Here is a 26921-nt window from a genome sequence, read left to right on the forward strand (position 1 = left end):
ACAACTTTCACAGTACTATAAATAGTAGAACACTCTATAGATTGTACTATAGAAGTGTATATGTACTTTTAACTAGATGAAATCCCATTGATTTTTTATTACTTTAAATGCATGTTATACAATGTCAGTTTATGGTTATAATAACGTATGTCAGTACCATACCATACCTATCGTACCAAGTATCTTTTTTTTCTAACATCTCTCAAGTTTGTATAGTAATATACATTAAAATAAGCTTATAGCATATGATCTTAAGCATTATCTTTAATTGAGAAGTGAAGTTCCACAAAAATGCACAAGCAGCATAAAAATAATTTCTCAAAGGGGAGATAATAGGCAGGAATCTCATCTTCTAAAAGGTATGCAGGGAAAATAAAGAAAACAAAATCAGCGTACACAGCTGCACAAACAGACCAGATGAACAAAGGGCAACTGAATACAAGTACATACTTCTTTATGCTTTTCCATAGTACTGAATATTTTTTGAGTGAGATCATTTCCACCATGAGGCAAATTTGATTTCTTAGGATTCTTCCGCTGATTATTTTTATTTTTGTTTTGTTTTTGCTTTCTGCCACCTTTTCCTTTCTTCTTTCCCGCAGCATTCTGAAAACAAACCAAACAAATTCAAGATTTCCTTAAGAACCTGTTAATACCAAATTTTCTAAATCATGGATTTACATCATGCTCACAAGATGTATGAATTCCCCTCCATTATTATATGTATTGAAGGGTTGTTTTTATTTTTTTTTTGACCAGGTTATGCGAACATAAACAAACAAATCAAATTATTACTTGACATTTTTTTCACCTCCTATACTTTCTTACCATTTAGCAAGTTTCATTTCTGCTACTTGGACCATGATAAAATCCTAGATAATCATTAAATCATGCAAAACTATTAATAATTCTTTATGTCTATATACATGTAGGTCTCACACCAGCAACTGCGGTTAAAAAGTCAATTCCATTAAGGACAGTAAGATATGAACAGAATGAGATTCAAAAGAATAAATGACAATGGTACCAGTTGCTAATCAGTAACTTACAGGATCACCAGGTTCGCCTTCAACAACCTCCTCCACACTAGCTTGTTCTGCTGCTGCAGCCTCAGCCTCTTCCCTCTTTTTCTTTTCCTCTTCCTCCTGGTCAAGTTCTTTAATGCTTTCTTCCAAAACATTGGGCCAGAAATCTCCCTCGAAGTAAGGTATTTGTGTGGCACATCTTATGTTGTTCTCTATGGCATCTTTAAGAATGTCCTGCAACAGATTATTTGTTGTTGAGAACACGTCATAAAATTGTTTCTTTTAACTACAAGATTTATACTTACTACCCACTGCTAATTTTAATACTGGGGATTCCAATTAACATGAATAAAAATCTATGTTTCTATCTATCTTCTATATATATATTTTCTTCAAAGATAAACAATTAACTACCTACTTGACACAGTATACGAATGGTATGAAATGCTAAGCCAGGATGGACCTGGTAAAAATTGTGCAGTAATTTGTAGATTAATGATCAAAACTGAAATTGTCAAAAAGTATCATCAACCTTAGGTTTATCTTTTTGAGCAGGTTCGAATTAACTAAAATACCTCTCATTTGATCATCCTACCTACCTAATTTTTCCATATTGTTTACTATCATATTGAACAGAACTTCACACTGCTAGCACATATAATGGTAGCATTAGTTTTGATTTTACAATGTTTTACAAATAATGCAAATAGAAGAGTGGCATCAGTTTGAATTGTTAAATTTTGGTTAAGCATTTTCTGTGAATTAACAATACAAGCTATACATCATACATTTCCCTATCATAATACTCACCTTATAATCTATCACACATCTTTCAATAATTGCTTTGTCCAACATCTTTTTGTACCATTCCTGAAGTCTTTTTGGTTTTGGAATTTTCTGTTCTGGAGGATGACAGTGGAATATGTAATCATCCCCCTCACTTGGAGGACAAGCCCAAATATGGGCCCACGTAAAACCCATTTGTTTTACATACTCTAAGTAGCCAATGAGGATTTCATGATACACAGCTGTCCTGAGTTGTCGTGGTTGGAAGAAATGTACACTGTCTAAATATGATATGTATACACGCCTGAAATAACAAATTCAAGGGTGTGAAGTATCTAAATCAAATCATTTCAAATCATATTTTTTTTTGTTATATCATAATCAACATGTTTAAATATAAAATCCAGTGAAAACAAAATGGTAAAATAAAGTAAAGCGAAACATGGGGGAAGTCACCTCCTGAGTGTATATTGCCTTAAAAACTCAAAATTTAGATCCCGCATATTATATTTACCCTACAAACCATATTTCACTCGAATCAAAGAATTTTGAAGTTTTGGAAGGAAAATCAATCACCTTGGCAACAGCAAATTTCAAATGACCTTGAAACCTCAAATACAAATTCTGCATATCATTTTTACACTAAAAACCGAATTTCATACAAATCAGAGCGTTTTGAACTTTTGGTGGGAAAAATCAGTCCCCATGGCAACAAGCAACATAGAATTTCTGATTTTTTTCCCCATAATGTTCTTCAGCATTGCTCAAGGAAAGGGTTTTTAGGAGCAACTGCTAGCTATTGGAGTTGCTGTTTGCTCAGATTCAAAATAAGGCAGGAACTTGGTAAATATTTCATAGAAATGGTTATGATCCATAGAATACTGTCAATAAAAGGCAGAATTACCACAAGGACTATAATTATTTTAGATATTGTGGGATATTTGTCACAAGAGATAGCATTCTAAAAATTCTAAGAATGAAATTTTCTTTCGTAAGTCAAAATAAAAATTAAATTATTTGTTAAAATTACTTTTATTTAGACAAGATGAAAATCCATATTAGAATGAAAATTATCATCATTAACTTTGTTAAAATTACTTTTATTTAGGCAAGATGAAAATCCATATTAGAATGAAAATTATCATCATTAACTTTACAAAAATCTCCAAGTGGCCTTAGTCTTCCAATTCTACATCATAATCAGTTCATTACTCTGTTAAGTACAAGGTATCCTAAGACATTAGTGGGAAAGTACAAGTTCGGAGGTTAATGTTATCATAATATGAATTAGAATAGACAACAACTAGAATTAAGACTATGTCTGAAGATCAGATGCATGTGGTAATCGGACAAATTGGCATAAGGTATGACTGATTTTTCATCAGTCTGCCTACATTTGTACTAAAAGTGGTTTCAGTTCATTTCAGTAGTAACAGAGTTTGAGAAACTAAATTAAATCAGTTTCAAGTTTACTTATAAATTACAATACCAAATTTGACTGTACGACAATATTTCAGATAATTGCATACAGTTAATTTCCTTAAAATCTAATAAGTATGTCCAATTTTGTGTTTCAAGTGAACAACTCGTACAAGAAGACATTATAACTAACCTATTATTAGGTGAGGGACAATTGGAGTCATATTCCTGAACATGCATTCCAAAGAAACAGACATCAACACCATCAATTTCCTCAAAGGCAAACATGGCTTTTGCTTTGTATGTAAAATCTGCTCGCATTTCACCATTGTCAACAAACCTGGAAGACAGAAAAGAAGCTGGTGTTAAAATTCAGCAATTTCTGAGAAAAAAAGCCACATGAAATTCAGATCTCCTTTTCATAACATTGAAATTTAAAATTCTAAAACCAATACAGTCTGGGTAAGTCATTTTTGGAGGCCACTTACCCATGGTAAGTGAAGTTGACCAAAAAATTCTAGAACACTGTACTCTAACACTAAATAGCCCCAACTTAGCACATGGTGGTATACAAAAATACTGATTTTGCAAATATTTATTCAGGTTTGATAATTTTTCACACTAGTTATATCAGTACTCGTAAACAACATACTTGGCCTTCATTCCAGGCTTGACTTCCACAACCTTGTCTGTACAAGAAATCACTTTAATAAATACTTCTCCAGCTCCTGCTTCTTTCTTCCTCAAGAAATTATTGACTCTGTTCTCTAGGTAAGTTCCAAGTTTTGTAGTAGGTAACCCTGACATTGCCAAGTCTGTGAAAAGAAATGAAACTAGAACTAGAATCCAAACTCAGTCAAGTAATTTTTAAACAGAGAACATTTTTTGATACACCAAATAAAAAAAGATAATTTTTTTTTAATATTGTAAGTTACATTGATATTATTTTTTATTTGTTTTTATTATAAAATAAAAATCAACCAAACTAGGGTCAAATAAAAACATGTAAGAGAGTACATACTTCTTGCTGAATATCGGTTTTCTTTTCTTTTTGATCCTTTGGCTTTATGACAGTTATCGCAGGTAAAGCTGAAATTGTCAATAACACAGATAAGTAAATTAATTTAATTGTTTCTACTTAACCAATATTCTTCAAATATTTTAATGTTACATATTATTAAAACTTCTAAAACACTACAGGAAAAAGTCTTTTCACCAATATTTTTTTACACAATAATCAAAGTGTTTTCACTGATCTTCCACTGTGTTCTACTTAATTACTATTATCGCAGATTAATAAATTACATAGTTAGGTTCTAATGATGCTGATGACAGATTACTCCTTGATACAAATGCACAGCATACTAAAATTTGCAATATTTATATGATTGTTTTTTTTTTGTTTTTTTTCTAAATAAACTAATTCAGACTATTTACCCATTTGGCCAGATGGCTTCAAAATGTAGCACACAAATCTGATGTAACTTTCTACCACACTCATCACATTCAACAAATCTGCAAACAGAGAAATACAATGTGCAATTCAACAATTAGAGTAATAAATACTACTGGTATCAGAAATAAAAAAGATAATAAAATAAATGAAATAATGCCAGGGTGATAAGGAAAAGAAAAAAAAAGGCATTAGGACATTTAGAAAGGTTTGTGGACTTAATATTTTTTGTGTAGTAATGTAGTATACTTTTTTAAAATTAGGTACTGGTCTGTTTAATAGCCAATTGCATTAAAATGATACTATATCCATTACCATGTAGATGTGTAAATTCTGAGGTCACCTAAATATAACTCAAAGAGTAATTAAGATCCAATAGAATAATGTAAGGTATATTCCTACTTACTGAAATACTTAAATCACCCATGTTTCAACTTAGAAGAGCTGGATTGATAGAAAGGACAATCGAAATGATAAAATAATCTTACGGTTCATAATCCAGCTGGTCATTCTTCAATCTTTCAAACTGATTCTTTTTTATACGTCTGAAAATAAAACATAACAAATGCTGATATTGTTTGTAGAAAAGGAAAACATACAAAAAATGATATAGATTTAGTATGTCAAATTTGAAAAAAAAAAAAAAAAAATACAGCAAAGTAATTCAAAACACTTTGTATTGAATAAGTGTTTTTCTTCTTCACACTTGATATATTTTGTAAGAGACGATCATATATAAACTTTAAGATGATATGTGTATGAATTCATTGTGTTTAAGAATAATTTTAAAACATTGGAAAGTTTTCACATGGCACATCATTTATTGAGAACTTCTCTTTTGAATTGCTAATTGTTAGTTATGATGATCTGAATGACTATACATACTTATGAATGAATACCCAATTTTTTATACAAGTTCTAGACTTTATCATAAAAATTGTTATGCTGTGTTTTAAAAATTCCTCATCTGAATTGTCACAGGCTATTGATTTAAATCTAATAAACTTTGAACTTAATATCATCATTTATGACATTGATTCCTCACATTCAAAACTTAGATCTCCTTGTCTTTTTTTACTATACATGAAATTATCCCAACAAAAATGAAGACCTTTATTCTTATGTCGTGGTATGCAGCAAGTTGTAATGAAAATCTCAACTAGATCCAACACTTCTGAATTACAGTAACACTGTAATAGGAATTGCAAAGCTTAACTGAAGTTGAGTATCGATTCCTTTAAGATTTACATGTATACAATACTTACGTAGGTGGTTGTGTAGGATCATCAGCAAGTTCAACCTCATCTCCTTGGATTTCATTGAAGCACTTTTCACAATACACATATCTGTCAGAATAAAGTCCATTTGTCCGATTTCTGTTTATTTTAGTGATGATGATAATGATGAAGATGTAATATTACAACAGCACCCACAGCACAAGCAGTAAATGAATGAGAGAAAAAGAGAGAACACAAGATAAGACTACATCAACTACAGGATTGTGTGCATATAACAGAGGACTTATTTCAGATTACTATCATAAAATTAACTTTAAAACCTTTAAAACTTAAAAATGTGAACTATAACAGGAATAAATAGTTATAGTGAGAAATACTGTGGTTTTGAACAAGACAAACCGATAAGAATCGAAAACATTTCAGCAGAGACAAATAAATCCACTGTAAAAGTTACAATAACTAACTGTCCTCCGCTAATCGCTTTCAAATGAGTCACTGCAATTCACAAAGTGTGCTTTTATTAAATAGCAGTCTTAATAAAAATCAGACAGGATGTGATTCATGCATGTCAAAAACCCACCAAATTCACTCTTATTTCTTATTCAGAAACAGTTATAGACCACATAACCAGTCTTCATTTTTCATTTGGTTTTTGCACTTTCAAGTTAAAAAAATATATAGATTTTACATGATATTGGCATTTTTCAAGCGTTACTGTTTTTTATTTTGTTTGATTTGGTTGATTTTCTCGAAAGTACAATTCTGAAAACAGAAATAATTATCAATATGTGAAAGTATAGCATATATAGACTGAAAAAGCTTTGTTTCGTGGGTTTTTCAACATCATGAATCACTTGACCATAGGCAGTGTCTGAATTTTATCTGGACTGGTACTTAAGTAAACAATTTCAAAATGAAAATTATTCAGTTTTCCAATGAACCTACAAGAGCTATTCCATAAAAAGTGTGTCCTGGGGGCAGAATGCCCATGATATTTACGAGTACCACCAATATATTAAAATATAAATGCAATACATCTGTCTTGTGAGAAAAATTCAATTTAAACATAAAAAATTCTCAACTGCATTCTCCCCCAGAGACATTATTTTTCTCTGGAATAGCCCTTAGCATAGAAAACAGTCAGCGTGCCCAAGACCTGCCATTGACAAATTTAGCTTTAATACACTTTTCAAACCAGCAGAAAAGCCGAAGAAGAAAATCTTTTTTCAAGAGCAGACCTTTACATAGTGATATAAATAAAGCAAGCAGTGGTACAAGATGTTTTGCCCCAACACAAGCATTGCTAATGGAAACCTAAAGTCTAGAAAGTCTAAAATATTCATAGCACATTTTGCATTGCAAATAAATTTTAAATATGTAAGAGTGTACTAATACAATGGCAACCTACAAGTTGAAGTAAAAATAAAATTCACTTCTATAAACATGAAATAAATAAGTATGTTTTTTTTCCCTTAAATTTTTTTTTAAATAGTACCACTAACAGAACACTTTTTTACAAAAATCTATCTGCATCTGGCATAGGGTAAGATTTTATGATATAACATCTCCCTGTTATCACTGTTAGAATGAAGATCTAGAATTGAAAATAACATTGCAATGAAACTTTTTTAGAAATAGCACATTATGTTGGAACTATTTGCAATAAAGAAAATGACTTACCTGTTTTGGTAGCTGTAGTAAACAGCATCTCGTGATATTGTACACAGCTGTTTGCCATAACAACATAATACTTGGGGACTGAACACATGTTTCCTGCCACAACAATAACCTAATGATTGCATCACAGCATCTATTTCTCCTTCAAAAACTTCACCAAGCTGCAAGAGAATATATATTACTACATTTTAACAATAAAATTGAAGTTATAACCACAAACAGAGATTCTAGAACTAAATATCAATAATGAACAAAATTTATTCTTTCAGAACTTCTTTAATAATTTTTTTCATGCACACCTTTAACAACGCCAAGACACATTTTGGTTCTTTTACAAAACAATATGAAAAGCAAATGTTAAAATATCATCTGATTGGGACAAACTGTAACTAACAAACTGATGTGGGTAAAACAGTATAACCCCTCATTCAGAGCATGGGTATAATTAGCTAAAAAAAAATGTTTTAACCAATCATCATTTTGATAGAGGGAAACTTTTAATACCTTAAAGACATATTTATAAACTCTGAAAGTTTTTCTATTATACAAAAAATCATCATTTTGATGGAGGGAAACCTTACATACCTTAGAGGCATATTTATAAACTCTCGAAGTTTTTCTATTATACAACCAAGCATTATCTAACATCATCCAGACATCATCACAAAACTGCCATGGATCTGCATACTGTCCAGTATCAAGTTTCCGTCGTATCAATGACAAATCCATTGGAGTTTTCACAATATCGAAGTAATCCTACAAGTAAATTTGTGAAATATACAAATTAACTCAATTCAGCGATCACCAAGGCTTAGAGCATGAGCAATTGTAACTAGGCTATACTTAATAAAGTAAAATGTATTCCCTTTTGCAATTTCTGGCACATCAAATCCAATTCAAAGATCCATAAATGCAAACAATGCTGAAAATAACTTTTAACAACTAATAAATACACATGCTGATCGAAGAAAATCATTTTATAAATGGCATAAATCATAATGTTCAATTAGTTCTAACTCACTGGTATTCCTAATAGCACTGGGTCAACAGGTTGTCGGAATGGCATGGATTCCGGATCCTGCTTGTACAACTTTTCTAGCACTGGCATCAAAGACTGTCGTAACTCGTCAGGTTTAAATACTACAAATAAAACACATAATAAAAATAACATTAAAAATTAAATTAGTGCTATGCTGTAATATATGTCAGTAAGTGACTTTTTACCATTTTTATAACTTCTGCTGATTTTAAAAACATAAATTTTATTCAAAACAAGAAACCTATGATTTTTATCCAGCTTCAATTCATACAATAAAAAGTTTTTAATACATATATGAAAATTACTTTTCTTTGCTCTTGGTTTGGACGACACTGCTACTGCATTACTGGGAGCAGAGGAAGGTGTAGAGACAGGAATGTTTGGTGACATGGTACAGGTTGTATCCATTGGACTAGGTTTGGTTTCTTCAGTCTCATTTGATGGCTCTTCAGTTTTTGGAGAAATCAAAGGTTTGGATTCGCTAAGGCTGCCATCACTTTCTGTTTTAATTTGTGAGGCCTACAATATAAACAAAAATGCCTGATCGTAAAAATACAAGTAAGAAGCAAGTTCAAATTCAAAATGCCACAGGTACCAAATACAACTTGCGCAAGTAAAATAAATATGATAAAGTATGTCAAAATGAATGCAAGACAAACAGACTATAGGTAAGTTGGACAAGTTTTGAGACTGTTCAAAAATAGTGTGGGAAAAAATGGAAACTATATTCCTACTGATTATAAATTATGTTTCTATGTTTGGAATGACTCTTCATGAACTGCAACTAGATTTTCCTAATTTTTACACCAAACCATGAAATACATGCATTTGTTATGGAACAATATAAAATCAGACTCTGAATTTTTTTAATTATATCATTCCTTTAACCAATCAACTTTATATATGCAGGCAATATGGGAAACTTAAAATAATGACATTTTTTATTTTAAAGTCCAGCAAGAACAGACTGTACCTGAGGCATCTCTTTAGAACAAATTCCTGGTTCTATCTTGATATCCTCTGTTTTTATTTCCATTTTGACCTCTTGTTTGATATCAGGTTTAATGTCCTGTTCAACAGAGTTAATGGAAGCTGTAGAGTTGATTACATTATTAGCACTTGAGTTAGAGGATGCAGATGAAGTACCAGGGGCTGTACTTGTGGGCTGTGTACTACCTGTTGTACATGGGGCAGTCAGTACATCCACTAGTGTCTGTGGCTGGACACTGTTTTGATTTAGACTAGCGTTGGTTTCCGTAGAATTAATGGCATCTGCTTGTAATGAAGCCTGTATATTTTCTAAGGACTGAAAAAAAAGAATAGTGAAAGCATATGCATGGTATAACATATAATTACTTTAAAGTGAATCTACAAGTTACATTTGAACCACAGCTTGGACATATATCATAGACTGTCCAGGTAACATTAGACAATCATCATAGTATTTATACCATTTTGAAAGTGGGGTATAATTACTTTAAGATAAGCCTAAGCTCTTGCTAAAAAATATATTAAAATGCAGTACAAGTACTGTAGTTCTTTCAATGAACAAGGAAGCCGTTACTTTTATGTATATGAAAAAGAATAAAATTAAAAAAAAAAAAAAACACAACTTCTGATACCAAAAATTGTTTTTTAACCATTTTGCTAAAAGTCTGCTCACTTGTGTTAACTTTTTACTTGTACTATCATTGACTTACTTGTGATGAAGATAACTGGGCTGACAACTGAGGCTGCGGTGAGAAAGATGATGGTGTTGATGTAGATAAAATACTGGATACAGGAGCAGGACTTCTTTGAGTCAGTTGACTCAACTGAGTTTGCGAATTGGCAGGGGATGGGGGCATCTGTGGCCTGGGCTGCAACAAAATTCCAATTCAAAGTTAATATGATACTGCAACCACAATCCTATTCCTTAAATAATTGACACTGTAACTGAAATTGTGCTTATCCTATTATCATTCACATTTAAAATAAGACTTTAAAAAAAATAATGCTATACATGTATAATGAAGCAATAGTTATAAACTCATACTTGTTGAGGAAAAGGTTGTTGTGGTTGTGGAAATCTGTTTTTGATGATATCGATTTGTTGAGCTTTATTAAGCAGCTGTTGCTGAGGATTAGTTGATGCCAACTGCTGAAATATGAAAAAATTCTTAATCAAACTTTTTTCATTTATTTATCTATTTTTTATTTCATAAATGTCGAATTTGTGATAAAACGGTTAAAATGTGTAATTCAAATATTCTTTCACAAAAACCTTATTGATAAATGAATAATATTATGGGTCTAACAATATCACATTCTGTCTGATCAGAGTGACCTATATTACTTAATACAGACAAAATGTCAATTCATCTGCTGCAGTACGTTTTTCACATACAAAACAACCATGTGTGTACAAATTCTAAAATCAAAACGTTTGTGCAAATATGTTTAAAACATTCTATTTATATTTTAATCTTTGAATTTCTGGTGACAGGTCGGCCATTAGTTCTGTCTTCTAGAAGCAAACATTCCCAATCTAACATTTGAGAATAATATTTTATTACATCACTAGTGAAATATTATACCGGGTATGTCAGGTAACTTGTACCATCAAATTCATAAGTCGGGATGCATGAATCCCCTGATGCATAAAGTAGTGGGCATGCTGATAGACTAGAACAATTGACAGGGAAGTCATTGCTCAAGCATGTGGTGTAGATCATTCTGATTAGACACTTAACTGGGAAGTGTTAGACCTCTATGGAAACTATTTACGACAAAAGGGTTGTTTTAGATTGGAATACATACACATGTACAATCACAGAAAGTCAGTAAAAATCATAAAACCATCTAACATTAGTTCTAAAACAGAACAGGAAATAACTTAATAACAAATCAAAAATATAAACTCATGCAAACAATAGTAAAAAAGATGATAGAAAATGGACAAAAAGCTTATTCCAAATCCCAAAGCCATATTTTGACTACATTTAATTAGCAAGCTGTCCATTATCCACAACCTACGGCCAAAAAAAACCAAAAAAACACTATATATATTTTCAAACATTTTTCAATATTACCTGTGAAAGAGTATTTGTCTGATCAAGGCCCATAGGACGAGGGCCACCAAAGGGTTGATTAGGCTGTTGTACACCTGCAGCATTCATCAGTGGACCATCTAAAATTAAAATTGGATAAATTGAACTAACAGGACATATCAGGGAACAAATCCTTATCACAACAGACTTCCATAAATAGTGCAATATGAATTTTTTTTTTTTTTATAATTAATTGATTTCCAAGAGGCAGATTCTAAACAAGATTTGCTTTTCATTCCTTTTAAATATTCTATGTGAAAAACATTCTTTTTTAAAATTAATAACACTAAACAGAATTTTTTTAAGTGATATTTCATTTTTAATTTTACAATGTAATATGAAATTAAAAAAGAGTTGGTAGAGAAACATTAATTTCCTGGCTCGTTCTCCTAAGGCAGTCATACCTTTGATACGTCGGGCAAAAATCCTTTCCATCAAGAAAAAAATCAGATATTCTCACAAATCATTCAGAAAAAAATAAAAAGTGGATTTCCAAGACTGCTTAAGCTTTCCATTTATAGGTCTACACAAAATATTGAAATAAAAGCTACCAAAACTTCAATAAAAATGAAGATCATAAGTTTTTAAAGCACTTCATTGCTGCAATTATTAAACATACTAAATATGTAAATAATAGCAAAAATTAATGTGAATATCAGCAAAAAACTAGAAATTCTGTGAGGAAGTACACATACAGAATTCATCCTTTCAAGTGAATCATATTCAACAATTGAAGTTAGATTAACTCCCTATTCCATAACCAGACATAATTTTTCCACATATATGATGCCTAAACTTCCTTTAAAATGTCTTTTTTAAGAAGAGTGGGCTTTCGAGGTTTTAACAAGTAAATACCTTAAGGAGATAGACCTAGGATAAGGGACATAACTTGTGAAATCAGTGATATATTTGTATCATATTCAATTTCACCAAAGCCTATCAAGCTGTCATTTGACACTGAATGAAACAAATCGAGGTTTCTATGAAGCTTACATAAAATTGATGTAAAATGCTGTATACAAATGTTCAAATGATTTTAAAGAATTGTGTCCCTTACCCTTGGTCTACCTCCTTAAGTTGAATTATCTACATTAGCCAGCATTAGACAATAATCATTTTGTATATTCATATTAACCCTTTCGACTCTTGTGTTCTTTTTCTCACTATCGGATTTCATCAGTCCGCCATTGTGTTTAAATCACTCATGCCTCTAGAAGTTACTTAATATTACAAAGCACAGCTAATATCACGGTCATAATTGTGTTTAAAATCTTGGAATTCTCTTAGGGAAAATATTGCAGGAAAAAGAAAAGGTTTAACATGAATTGACAAATGTGAAGTAAAAGGGTGGACAATATACTGGTGAATGGGACAATGAAATTGATCAGGCTAGAAACGATGCATAAATGCCTGAGAACATACTTCATCATGGATATTGGGTGGACTCTCTTTGTGCACCATTCACTTGAACCCCTAGATTAAATCATCTCACTCTGTCACTTATACTTATTTTAAGTCCAAATTAAAGTAAAAAAGTTATACCTTTGAATTTTTAGATAATTTTTCATACATAAACTGATCTCCAAAGATAAAAAGTTGTGAAAGCTTAAAATTTAATGAACAGTTTGAACATAAAAAACATTAGAAAAATGCATAAGTGGCAGCAAAATGCTGTATTTACTGTGCAGCATTAAAATGGTTAACATATGATGCCTAACCTTCCAAAAAGTTTTCTATAAAAAGAACAGTTCAGAATTGACTTTACAAGGTATAAGGATAGACTAACAGTCCTAGCCAAACTCCTACAGACATAACGGGTTAAAAAATTGGAGGTCCTGTAAAATTGCCAGGTTTATAAGATCATCTGACCGATGAAATATTTTCATGGGCTAAAAAATAAATAAAAGTACTAAGAAATTTTGGTAAACAACAATTTACAATTCTCAATCACAGTATGCCAAAAATAGTCCTTTCTAAAATTAAATTTGTCTATAAACAGCAGACCAATCAATGTATTGATAACACACCCAATAATGGTCCCGATTGGAATACACTCAATCATTCCAGTGAGAATTGCAGAAAATGTTCGAGATGTTCTGCATATAATCAGAGCTTGTATATTTATTTTAGAAACAAGACTAGTATATTCAATAGAAAGAACTTCACTAACAGAAATTTTAAAGACATAGGTATGTTTTCAAGAACCAATATGACAAACTATGATCCAAATAATATTAAAATGTGTTCGTATAATGTCTAATTCAGTTTAGGAAATCCAAACATGAAAGGGCTGGGGGGGGGGGGGGGCAGCGAAAATCTAATGAAAAATCTCAATGATATCATAGTTGATTTTCTCATCCTGTCTAGTAAAAAATTGATATGTCTCATGTTTCAATTTACTTTTTGAACTGAAACAAGTTACATTGTGATGAATCAGATTAATATTTATCGACAGTTTTAAACTAAGTTTTGGATGAGGTTTCACCATCAGTGTTCAAAAGGTTAAAAGGTTTCATCATTATACAATACAATAGTTTCATATTCTACTCACAAGGCCTTTGCATGAATAATGAATGACAACTATGAGCATACATATATAAATTATAACCACACAACCATTCATACCTGATTTCATATAATTCAACACAATAAGAGTTAACCGGAAAGCCTTGGTTTTGCTGTCTCTTTGTTTACATTTTTTGAATACTCCTTCAGATTTTTCAACTCTGATTGTAGGGCCAGTAAAAGTTTAATTATTACAGGACCTTCTGTCCAGTAAGAAAAAAAAAGTTTGGCTGGGACCGCAGACAAATTCTTACTTGGTCCAGGTGGCCGTTGACCAACTGCTGGATTTTTCAATCTTGCTAGTTTCTTCTCTTCCAGCTCCTTTTGGATCTTGTAAATTTTCTCTGCTAACAAGTGGTAGTACTCTTCCTGAAAAAAAAAAAAAAATTAGGTATGACAAGTGACAAGTGATTGGTGGAAGACGGATGAATTTAGTAACAGCTAGCATAGGAATAATGTAGACTTCTTAACAAAATATTTTTGAAGTTACTTGAGTGAATAGATAAAAAAATATGCAACTTGTAATTTTTATCTCCTATTTGCATCCATTAAGTGTACAAAAAATTCTATTAACCAATACCGCAATCATTCTGTTGAATGTGTAATAGAAGAACTATGTCATTAATGCCTAAATTTTGTTTTGCTATATTTCTAGAAAGTAATTAGTCAGAGATGAAATATTTTAGTATACCTAACACATACCCTACTATTAGCAGTATCGTACATGTCACCTTCTACTTTCCTTGCATAAGCTACAAGATTGGTCATTCGCCTGTCCTTTAGAGCAGCAGGATCTGGTGTGGGGAATATGGCTTGGACCCTGTCAAATGTTGAGGTTCTTATATGAAAATATATGAATCATGGCTTTGGTCACAGACACCATTTTACATCTATAAACTTTTTCTAATATTTCCAGTATTACTACTACTTCAATTTCATGGTAATAAACAAAACACCAAAATCAGAGGATATATAACAGTGTCATTGACCAAGCTACAAAACACCATACTTCTTTAAAATGGGAATTCTATATATGAATATGATATTGTACATAGTAAAGAGGTAGGTTCAGGTAGGTCCCAATTTGGCCCAAAATCTTAACTGTGACATAGTCACTAAAATTAATTGCTAGGGTAGTCATAAGACTCTACAGTTTAAGAAACTAATTATAAAAGGCAAGAATAGTAAATCAATGTTGATGATGGACTCATTTTCTGGAAATCTAATTCATGACAATTTCCAGGATTTCCATGTACAAGTCCATGTCAACAATATTGACCACATCCAACCAAAAAAATGTTGTGATAGATACATGAATTTGACTTGGTTATATTAAACAAGCAAATTGTTAAAATGGCCAAGACATGTATTCATTGTCATTTTTAGCGAAAACCAATGTAAAAATTGTCTAATCCACCAAAAACTTTAGATTTATTTTGCTATGTTCTTATGACATCACCATATTCATTATAATAATGCACTCCCTTGAAATCCAATTATCAATGTGAAGATTGGATACCTTGGGATATATATCAAGTTTTAATTCCAATAATATGAAAATTTGGGCATATATCAGAGCAAATATTAGGCCTTAGTGAACCTACCCCTTTGATAAATCAAATATTTTCCTTAAGGAGGTAGACCTAAGGTAAGGGAAATAACTCTTGAAATCAGTGATATGTTTGTATCATATTATATTTCACCAAAGCTTTTCAAGCTTTTCTTTGAAACAGAATGAAATAGGTCGGAGTTACTTTGTTTACATGAGACTGATATAAAATGGTGAATACAAATGTTCTAATGATTTGTACCCTAGGTCTACCTCCTTAAACAAAAAAAAAAAAAAAAAAAAAAAACAGCAGAAGATAAGATTATGTCTTTAATGACGAGTAATACAATTAAGTTGAATTTGCTTAGTCATATTTTTTTCAAATGAGTTTGTAATGAAACATGTACTTAAGAAGAAAATTCCTAATTCATTCCATTTCTTAACCACATAACTAACTTACAACTTATGAACAAGATGATTCCGCAAATCCTGTGTTACACTTTGATGCCATTCTTTTGTACCCCGTGGTAGCTGTCCCATTCCAGGAGCTTGACTTGCTGCAGTACTCTCTATGCTTGGAATATTTCCTATAATATTGGTACCTCCACTTGATATGCTTGGTAAGGCATTGCCTTGGTTTCCTGATGCCAAAGAACTTAGTCCTACAAATATACAGACAATGATTGAAGGCAAAATACATGAAGATTTTTTAAATTATATCCCCTATTATTTTAAAATTATCCTTAATACTAATACAGTTTTCACAGTTAAGCAGTCGTCTGAAGCCCAAGGCTAGTCAAAATGGAGGTGGGTCTGTAAAATTGAATACTACAGACCAACAGTCACTATACAAAAAAATTCTGAAAAATGAATTTCGGGCCTGTGGACTGGAAAGTTAGTTATGAAGACTGCTAATAAGATTATAAACAAATAAAAAATGATATCAATAAAAATCAAAACTTAATGTTTTGATAATTTTTTAACGAAGATGAGAAAATACTATGCAAGGATCAGCTTGATGTGTACAGACATAAAAACCCCTCACAGCAGTCTTCATAATAAACTTATAGATCCACATGCCTAACCATATTTGAAGGATTTTTTTAGATAGAAATAACTGTCCTGTAAGCAGAATTCATACTGGCCCACCAGTATTTGAACAAGCATCCACCTAGAGACTACAGGTTTATTGTAAAAATTGGCCCAGTCAAGACAAAACATACAACATGACAAAGCTCTGAATTAGGATACAGATTAAATGACTCAGTATATGATTCTGAGCTGAATGAAAGTGGTCAAAGACTATACAAGATTTACAATTGGACATGAGAAATAAACAATTCATCCTTAGTTGAAAAAAATGTTTCTTACTTCTTTTGACCTTCGATTCCTAAAAAGATATTTCAAATGCATACAAATTTTCCTTTGTGGTATGGGACGTAGGAATGTACTCCAAAAATCAATACAGTGGATTCCGCTTAATTGCATAGCCTATTTGCCAGTAAAAATTATGCAAATAACCGGGCTATTCTTATAACCGAAATTACGATTTTACCGGAAGTGTGAGTTCAGGTAAGACGACGATACTGTGGATCAACCAGGGATATCACTGTTCAACATTTCTGATCTGGTATTTAATTGTTATAGACCTTCTCATTGTATTGTTCTTTTATCAATAAATAATAATATATATTGTGTTTGTCTTGTTTATTGACCTTCTTTACGTTGTGTGTATTTATAAGTAAAACCACGTGTTTCTCATCTATAAATAGCCAAGTAATTTCCTGACCTTTCTACGAAAGCAAATCCCATATTTCATATTTCAGCCAGGATTCAGTGTAATATTCATCAATGTTTGTAGTTTGTGGGCTTTTGAAATGGTCTGTGTGTTTTTATTCCTCTGTTCATTGTACACTGATAGTTGTGTATTATACGCGTCTTTGACCTCGATATATTCCTATGAAGTGTGGATAGTATGGGGCACCTTAGGGTAGTTGAATTTCATTAGACATTGTACTGAATGAATGACTTAATTTTCGTATAATATTTATGCCTAGTAACCCAAGCTCACTCAAAACTGTTCAGCTCATTAAAGAAAATTAAATTTACATTGATGATCATTTGTAGTCGGAAGAATTTAAATAGGGACAAAAAAATACCCCAAGCCGAACCTCAAGCCGCATCATAAGGTGATGTTCGGTATGTCGTCAGAAGTCATTGTTCACCTAGGTGCTTGTTTATTTTAATGTAATTAGAAATCATTTATATTGTCTTTTATGTCCATTATGTTTTTAATCCATTATTAACACCTCCTGATTGATGATAATCTAGTTTTTACAACAATAAATATGATTGACATATTTATGACCCGAAGGCTTAAAATAGAATTTGGGAAAACCTGTCTTTACCTGGATGAGGCAAAATTCTCTATGCAATAAACCGAAATGCACCTCCAAGGCCTATGCAAATAAGCGATTTTTTCCCTAATAGAATAATAGGAAATGGTTTTGTGCAGGAGAAAATTATGCTAATAACCGAAATATGCAATAAAGCGATATGCGATTAAGTGGAGTCGACTGTACCAGTCTAACCATTGAGGTATAGAGAACAATGTGATGCAAGGTCATAAACACTTAAACTTGAGCTTATAAAAGGTCAGCTTTCGGTAGTTGATGCAAGTTGTTAGAACCATACACAGGGCCTATTCTACAGGGAGAAATGAGTAAAAACTTCTCTTTGTGCTTATTTCTCCCTTTCGTCTTTGACAAGTTTTTGTAATAGACAAATATGTCAACACTGTTAATTTTCAAGGAAAATTTACTATAACTTCTCCTTGTCATTAATGTCTAGAGTTGGCCCTGTAGTACTCATAAATCAATACCAACCTTCAATTCTGTGGAATGGAACCTTGTTATTTAATTTTATTCAGATCAAACTATTCAAGTCATCCATGGTTGTATGAAACAAAATGTCCAAGGACTACAGTGAATTAAACACGGACAACAGCCTAATCACAAAAATTATGCATATAAAAATTTACCTGGCGAATTTGATCCTGGTGGTCTAATGTTAAGACCAGGTGTTTGACTGGGCTGGGCAGTAGGAGATCCATTGTATGGCAGACCTAAGGCTGCATAAGCTCTCTGCATATCTGACACAGGAAGACTCTGCGTAGAAGTAACAGCTGGTTGTTGAGGGGCTGTAGCAGCAGTTCCTGTAGGAGCTGAACCAATAAATAATGTTGAACCAATGAACAATTTCAATTGTAAGACTAAAAACAATTTATTGATTTGTTTATACAAGTAACACATACTTTGGTTTTCAAAGAAAATTTCAGTAACACAAAGAGGGTTTTATTTGCTTTATGTCAAGATCAGAAGAATGATAAGCCTAAGATGAGCTAAAACATTTTGCTGAGTAAAGTTATACATGCCTTTGTTAGGTATGTTATGCATATTGGTCTAGATTGACCCATCCAAAATAGAATTGTTCTGTCCATCTACACTGCATACAATAAAGACAACAACACTTAAATTACATTGTAAGCAGAATTCATGATAACTGAATGAAGCAAACTCAACCACTGATAAAAGCAACTGTTTATAAAGACACAAATTTATCACTCTATCATGGCAATACTTACGGACATTAGTAGCTCCTGTAGTACTACCTGGTCTTTTTTGGTCAGAAGCATTCTTCAAAGGGAGACACACTGGACAATCACTTCTTGTACAGTTTTTCCAATGAGTAATTATCTGACGCGATGAAGCACAGTGGGCAACTAGAAAAGTTAACAAAGGTAAAATCCATGCATCAGAAAAAATCATATCATGCCAATAGTTTGGCAAGAATTTTTTAAAAGACCATGCAATCATCACGTATAATTAAGATCTACTGCACATTTTTTTTCAATGATTACATGTACATTGTCCTTTTCTTTTGTAATCCTAAATGGATAAAACCCATTTTACTGTTTAAAATCTTACTAACGATATAAATACTGTATGGAATCAATTCAATGTCACTGAAAACCTTTGATTGCTCCCACTTGAAATGAGCACATTACCTAAGATAACTGAGGAATATAGAAGTAGTAAATTCTAAATACTAAAAGGTAATGACCACTACTATTATACATTATACTATAGTCTTCCGTATATATTACCTGGACAGGATTTTCCAGCATTACATGTTGTCATGTGATTTAAGACATTTTTCATAGTTTTGCAATGTGGCAAGCCACAAGTTTCACCATTATTCTGTTGTCTTCGTTGACACTTGTGAGCATGCAATAGTAGCACTAATTGTTGCTGAATGAGCTTTCTTTTGTCTGGATCAGCTGTGGGAGGGGGTTGACGCTCAGGTCCTGCAATCCCTGGACCACCTGGCAAACCTGCTCCAACTTGTCCTCCAATATTTCCCATAGGTTGTTGAGATGGATTTTGCTACAAGTCAGAAGTTTGTATTTTTACAATAAAAATAGCAAAATTTGAAAGTAAGGCCTAAAAGAAAAAAATCAGGACTGTAACAGAAATTACCATAATAGCACGCTTTACCAATATACTTACAGATGATTTCCAGGGTGATGGCAAAAAATTGTGAGAAGTGGAAACCAGTGTAGCATTTTCATTCATTTTGCCATAGGGTTGACAGGGTTCTCGGGGACCCAAGCACCCAGGTCACTGACCCTCAAAATTTATTGGGGACCCTTGAAAATCACAACAGGGGAGTCCAGGTGACTACTGAAAATTCTCAATCCAATTGCCTAAATCTACACTTGTAATATGATTACTCAACATGAACTCAGTTTGATTGACAAATTTTGCTAATCTGTCCATCTTTCATCCAAGCCATTGGCACAATAAAACAGATTAGGCCAACATTTTTTATAATCTGTTTTACAGGACCACCAACCATATTTTAGCCAAAAATAAAATAAAAAAATAAAAGTATGTGAATGTCGTTTTATTTTTGCAAATTCCTCTGACTGCTGGAATATTTGCGAGAAAATCCCATGCTAAAAATAAAAGAAAATAGATAGCATGTTTCCATTAGACGAGTAAAAAAGAAGCGACCAATATTTTAGTAAGCTATTGGAAGCTCTCAACATTTATCATAAGTTAATGAAAACATGGAAAGTCAATGGCCGACCACAACCACAATGCGATTGAGGGTTGGCCTACAATTATTTCAAACTCGCTATTTTTGGGGAATACAGAAAGGAGAATCTTTCTCTATCCGTCAAAGAAATAATTGATGAGATTGTTGATGAGAAAGCTGCAGTTGTCATAACGAAGGTGTCCTGCCATGGTACCACGAACATTTTTATTATACAAGGATTATAGTCCAAGTCACCTCAGATTGTTTGCGTTTTTTTGCGTTTATTTTTGTAATTACTCGACGGTTCCTTTCAAAAACTTGCCATTTTATTCATGTCGATCTGTACTACAATTATTTTTCGTTCTTACCTCCGGGATTGAAAAAATTCAAAATTTATTTTTCCTACGAGAATTTTGCATTGAATGTATTGTTTATCCGCCGTCTTGTTTCTATGGATATTTTGAAATGTTCCCTATTATCTCACAATTGAAGAGCTGAAATACCATGATTTCCCGCCATATTTCTGCTCTTTACCTTTAGAAAAAGACAAAACCAGAATTTCCAAATGAAAATGCTACAACTGGTACTCAACAAGAGTCTTACCACATAAAGTAATAAATTAGCAGGGAACCAGAAATTTGGTGGGAAATCATGTTATTTCACCTCTTCAATTGTGAGATAATAGGGAACATTTCAAAATATCCATAGAAACAAGATGGCGGATAAACAATACATTCAATGCAAAATTCTCGTAGGAAAAATAAATTTTGGATTTTTTCAATCTCGGAGGTAAGAACGAAAAATAATTGTAAGGGAATCGTAGTACAGAACGACACGAATAAAATGGCAAGTTTTTGAAAGGAACCGTCGAGTAATTACAAAAATAAACACAAAAAAACGCAAACAATCTGAGGTGACTTGGAGTATAATTGTATATTTAACTCCATGATGATGAAATAAATGCTTATTAGCCAAACAACATTCTTGCACACTGCCCAACACACCAGCGTGTAATATTAGCTTAAAAGTTATGTCTGAATCTCAAAATATCTTGCAACACCATAAAAACGTTCTGCACATAAATTATTTACATTTTTCAAAGCAAGAGTCGCCCAACATTACACATCCCCAATTGATACTTATGTAACCAACTATTTCAATACCAATTGCAAATTCAAATAATCATCTTATCTAGAAGACGCTCTTATCTAACAACCAAGAGATAAGATTATCCTCTATGGATAAATTAAAGGAATCACATTTATATACTGTACTAGGTAAACAGCTTGCCTATGAATTACCATTTTATCTGGCTTGGACAGCTGATGATGACTGGTCATTTTCATAAATGTATACGTCATTATTGTAAACAACACAGACCTTTTTAAATTTAACTATCAAATTACATAAACCAAAGATTGACGGACAACACTGCACATCTCAGCTGCAGCTTTTTAACAAGATCATTTCACCTACATGTACCAATAAAACCATTATCAAAACACATTATATCAATAAGATGCTGACATCCAGTCATAACTAGGACAAAATATGAATGTGACTCCAACTAATAACCTTAACTGATCAGTGACAATAAGACCAAATGTGGCATGGGTTTTGATGTATATACCTAGGCAAAAATATATTGTCAGAAGGGTCTAAATGTTCACAGATGACTTGAAACAGACATTCAAAACGCTTCGGAAATGTAGCCAAAAACTTGGAAAGGGGTATAAATGTATCTACACATCGAAAATATTTTATACATCTTCTTTTCAAAAGTTAAAATTTGTGTGTATCCCGTGTTTCCTTGCAAAAACAGTATCAATCAGTCTTAATAATTGTAGAAGTGAAATGTATATTAAAATTGGGTATATAAAGCTTTTACTTTTCGCACATTTAGAATATAGCAAAAAATAAAATAAAAACGAAAAACAATTACTTTTATTTTTATTTTTTCCATCAACTTCCCAGGATTTTGACTTTTATATTTATTTGCTCCCCTTGACCCAATTTTTTGAAAAAAATCCTGTAAAACAGTCTATAAAAAATAGTTGGCCTTAGCGGTGGTATTACAGTGAAAGACAGTGCTGTCTATGTAATATTATGATAGGTCTATATTGACCAAAAATTAAGTTTCTAACACTGGTAATTAATGACCAAGAAATATAACATGTGAAAAGATAATAAGAGAAACGTAAAATAAATATCTATGGTTGATTAATATTTCCTAACTGTTCGGGACTATGTTAAAATTAATTGAAGTCCATTTGATGACCAGACACATATCAGCGACATTGTATACAATGTGTGTATTCAAATTTGTAAAAATAGATAGCTACACATGTGAGGTTCATCAAGGGTTGTTTTTATACAAGAATAAATATCGGTTGGCATCCATTAAGGTCAAATCGGTTAACATAACTAATCATGAAAATAAAGATTGATATATGTAGATTGTAATTGAAATGTACTTTAAATTTAATAGAGATGTCTCAGAGTAAACTCAAGCTTTTTTCGGTGGTCGAAAAGGACTGGCTGAAGATGACGTAACTACATGTACATGTAGTTCGCCGTCTCACTCAGCGCATGCTTTGACACTAACAGCCTGTAATTTGTTCTCATTTCTCTCTTTTTATCGAACACTTCAAATACCTGCTAAATACACAACAAAACACAAATTTGATGAAGGAAAACAGAAATTCTGGAAGTTTTTGCTGATACCATAAACAGATTACGGTTAGGGGATCACCAGAAAGTTGGAAAATTTGTGAATGCAGACAATGCCAATGCAATTCCTACCAGTCAAAATCTTAATCAGCAGTCCAATGAACACTTACTGAACTCACATAAGTGAAGGTAATGACAACTTACCAGACTGTTACCAGGCATGTTAGCAGATGGTGGTGTCATGATTGCTGCCATGGAAGGACTAACAGTTGATGCAGGTTGTCCCATCTTTTGTGGGTTGAAACCAAAATGATTATTACCAACTGGACCATTTTGCTGTAATAATTTAAAGTGTAAAATACCATCTCAAATTTCAAAGATTTTCCTGCCTCAACTCAGTCAGAACTAAAGCATGGTCTTAAAATGTCAATTAAGCTCTGGAGATTTTAACAAAATTTAGTTCAAGTAATCAAGAATGCAGGAAAAAAGACAATGATATTTTTTTTCAATAAGTCATCTCTGATTCAGTACTTCGAAAACCCTTCATATTAGATTCTCACTAAGGATTTTGAGGTGTCATTCCTTTAAATTCTTTTTAATGAAGTTTTTTTGACAAGAAAAGGCCTGGGTAAATGGTCACTGACTAAACCCCTGTAAATGCTTGATCAACTACACAGCAAGTACAATGTGCATCCACACATAAAACTCTGATAGACATGATACTTACATTAAGAAGTTGTGTCGGCTGATTGCCTACATTTTGCTGAAGTCCTGGGTGTCCCATGTTAACCCTCATCTGGGGATTTATATTCATCATTCCAGTAGGTTGTAAATTTGGCATTTGTGGACCAGGACCCATGCCCCTGCCTTGACCAGGTTGTCCACTAACGGCATATTGTGGTCCATTAGGCATCATGGGGTTTCTCTGTGCCATTGAAAAGCCTGCCATACTGCTAGGTATTGAACTGACATTGGCATGAGATCCAAGAGAACTCATGGCATTACTATTAGCCATAGTGCCCATACTACTAACTGAATTAGCATTGGACATAAAGACTGCACTACTTGACACAAAATTGAGGTCATTACCAGCAGAGACAGGTTTCCCCACCATATTATTGTGTGGTGGTGATGATAAACTGTTAGACAATGGACTCCTGTGACTGTTTAATGGATTGTTATTCATTACATTTGGACTTCGGCTTGGTACTGGATTAGCCTGGTTAGTATTTTGCAACAAAGCTGATAACTGAACATGTTTGTTCAAAGCATTGTCAGATTTGTTCCCAAGAGCACTTGTAACATCATCATTCCCTCCACCAGTTGGATAGTCACTAGGTCCAAGTAACTCATCAGGCAAATCGTTCACCATATCAAATAAGCTTTGGCTGTTGTAGCTGAATTCTGAAAAGATTAAAGAGAGGCTATGTTCAGACTCCTGCACCAAAGGACACATTTTTACTTTTGCATGTATTTTTTTTTTATAAAAACGAGAAAAAAAAATCCTTTGATAAGTCTTAAACCTTGTACAAGGCTTTCATTGTTGAAGGTAAATAGAATCAAACATTTAAAAACATCCCAATACACTGTACATATATATATGCAGTGCTAGCCTTTAGCCACTAGCCCAAAGCCTGGGGCTAATAAAAATTAATTTGGGCTAGTGAAATGATATGTACATGTATCAAGAATCTGGCACAATTTATTAATTATCATCAGCTCACTACTTCCTCAACTCCATACATTTTCATAAATCATACATATTGTAAAATATCAATACCAAATATCCTCCCATGAAGAGTTTCAAGTAGGTTTGAAAAATGTATTTCGGAAGTTGGGAGATATAAGAATATACATCTAAAAAAATGTAACACTAAAACATCTTTACAAACATGCTATACAAAGTAGATCTGATTTGCATGTAACAAATAAACTTAAAAATTAAGACACACAGGAAACAATCAAAGACATATCACTAAGCTAACAACTCCTACATATAAACTTGGTGCAAATACTCCAAGTAGGCAAACAACAAAAACAAAAACCCAAAATATCACAACTCTTAATAATGACATAACTCTTAATGAAAAATCGGTACAATATAGTCCAAAATGCTAGGCTATGATTAAGTTTTTTTGTTTCATGGTATCCAACTAACAAGGAAGGTAATTCAATTATGATTGCAACATGACAATGACTTGTTCGGAAAAACAAAGGATTTTGACTAATGCTTATTGTTATACCTTATAGTAGGAAAAAAAGAAATGTAAACAAACATAGAGGTACAAAAATTCTGACTTGGAAAAAAATGAGAGGTGCTCTCACCCAATGTAAAACAACTGGGAAAGCTGACTCAAATTTAACTTTTTCAGCAAGCAACAGAAGTCACTGTAATTCTTGTACACCTTTGGGTCACAATCATCAGATGAAAATGCCATGAAAAGCAGGAACAAACAGACGCTTCAGCTTCAATGTAAACACCTAACATGATCATAATCATAATCATGTATTACATCTTCCTTATTATTAGATGTCAACAAAACATACATGTATATATGTACTTGATGTTTTTTTTTTATTAAAATCATACAATTTAGTGTCATATCTAAAAAGTTCAGGATACTGTCTTTACTCAGGATGCTTTGCAACAACCTTGGAACTGTTCTTCAATATCATTATTTATTTACATTTCAGGTCTTCATAAATTCAGGTGAATATATGTTTAATATCATCGCAATGGTCAATACCATAAATCAAGAGCATAAACCAAACAATATTTACCTCCTCCATCTGAGGATGCTGCACTTGGTGTCGTCTTAACACGCTTAGCGGCTGGTGGGCCATCATTTTCAAGGGAACCTCCGAACTGGTCGGCCATGATGGTTAATTTCTGTTTTCAAGTCTTGGTCCTCTTGCAGACAACTCAAAAATATCCAAAATACGTTACGATCCACAATCCAAATAGAGATAAAATGCAAATAAATACAATTTGTAAAATGCAAAAGTTGCCATAATGTCAAATCAAGTCAAATTAAACAATATTACTTCACCGAATTACCAGGTTTTCCATTTTGATTTTTCACAAAGCCGATACATTCCGGTGATTAACGTTTCACATGTTTCTGATCAAAATCAACTTACTGCATTCCAATAAAAAATTATCTGTGAGAAAATGACAATCCAATCATCGCTCCTCCGATGATAATTTGGTTCTCTTCGCCTCGAAAAGAGTCCCAAAATTCGACGGAAAATTTTAATTTCACCAACTTAAGATGGCGGCTGTTGATGAAAAGTTTTACGCTTGTCACAGA

The 26921-nt window shown here is 32.5% G+C and overlaps 1 protein-coding gene across 6 annotated transcripts in view; it reads right to left on the reverse strand.

The window, feature by feature from the left end:
- LOC148605501 (CREB-binding protein-like) overlaps positions 1-26921 on the reverse strand; it is a 30466-nt gene extending 3545 nt beyond the window's left edge. The window contains exons 1-26 of one of the 6 annotated variants that reach the window (XM_088549796.1): positions 26392-26921; positions 24338-25014; positions 23815-23946; positions 20006-20285; positions 19484-19621; positions 18881-19063; positions 16301-16502; positions 14994-15111; positions 14546-14660; positions 11709-11806; positions 10673-10774; positions 10338-10496; positions 9611-9943; positions 8943-9156; positions 8620-8738; positions 8184-8354; positions 7602-7759; positions 5949-6059; positions 5172-5228; positions 4668-4745; positions 4252-4319; positions 3883-4045; positions 3424-3570; positions 1836-2115; positions 1050-1259; positions 451-606 (exon numbers count right to left, since the gene is read on the reverse strand). In XM_088549796.1, coding sequence (XP_088405922.1) covers positions 451-606; positions 1050-1259; positions 1836-2115; positions 3424-3570; positions 3883-4045; positions 4252-4319; positions 4668-4745; positions 5172-5228; positions 5949-6059; positions 7602-7759; positions 8184-8354; positions 8620-8738; positions 8943-9156; positions 9611-9943; positions 10338-10496; positions 10673-10774; positions 11709-11806; positions 14546-14660; positions 14994-15111; positions 16301-16502; positions 18881-19063; positions 19484-19621; positions 20006-20285; positions 23815-23946; positions 24338-25014; positions 26392-26488 — 4566 coding nt within the window. In that variant the 5' untranslated portion in view covers positions 26489-26921. Of the gene's footprint in view, positions 1-450; positions 607-1049; positions 1260-1835; positions 2116-3423; positions 3571-3882; positions 4046-4251; positions 4320-4667; positions 4746-5171; positions 5229-5948; positions 6060-7601; positions 7760-8183; positions 8355-8619; positions 8739-8942; positions 9157-9610; positions 9944-10337; positions 10497-10672; positions 10778-11708; positions 11807-14545; positions 14661-14993; positions 15130-16300; positions 16503-18880; positions 19064-19483; positions 19622-20005; positions 20286-23814; positions 23947-24337; positions 25015-26391 lie in introns of all 6 variants that reach the window. The other 5 variants (XM_088549795.1, XM_088549794.1, XM_088549797.1 and 2 more) reach the window with 5 other exon arrangements.

This window comes from Perna viridis, chromosome 10 (assembly GCF_037379345.1).
Source record: "Perna viridis isolate PV_CMFRI_1.1 ecotype Kerala chromosome 10, ASM3737934v1, whole genome shotgun sequence".
In the NCBI taxonomy this organism is placed as follows: Eukaryota; Metazoa; Mollusca; class Bivalvia; order Mytilida; family Mytilidae; genus Perna; species Perna viridis.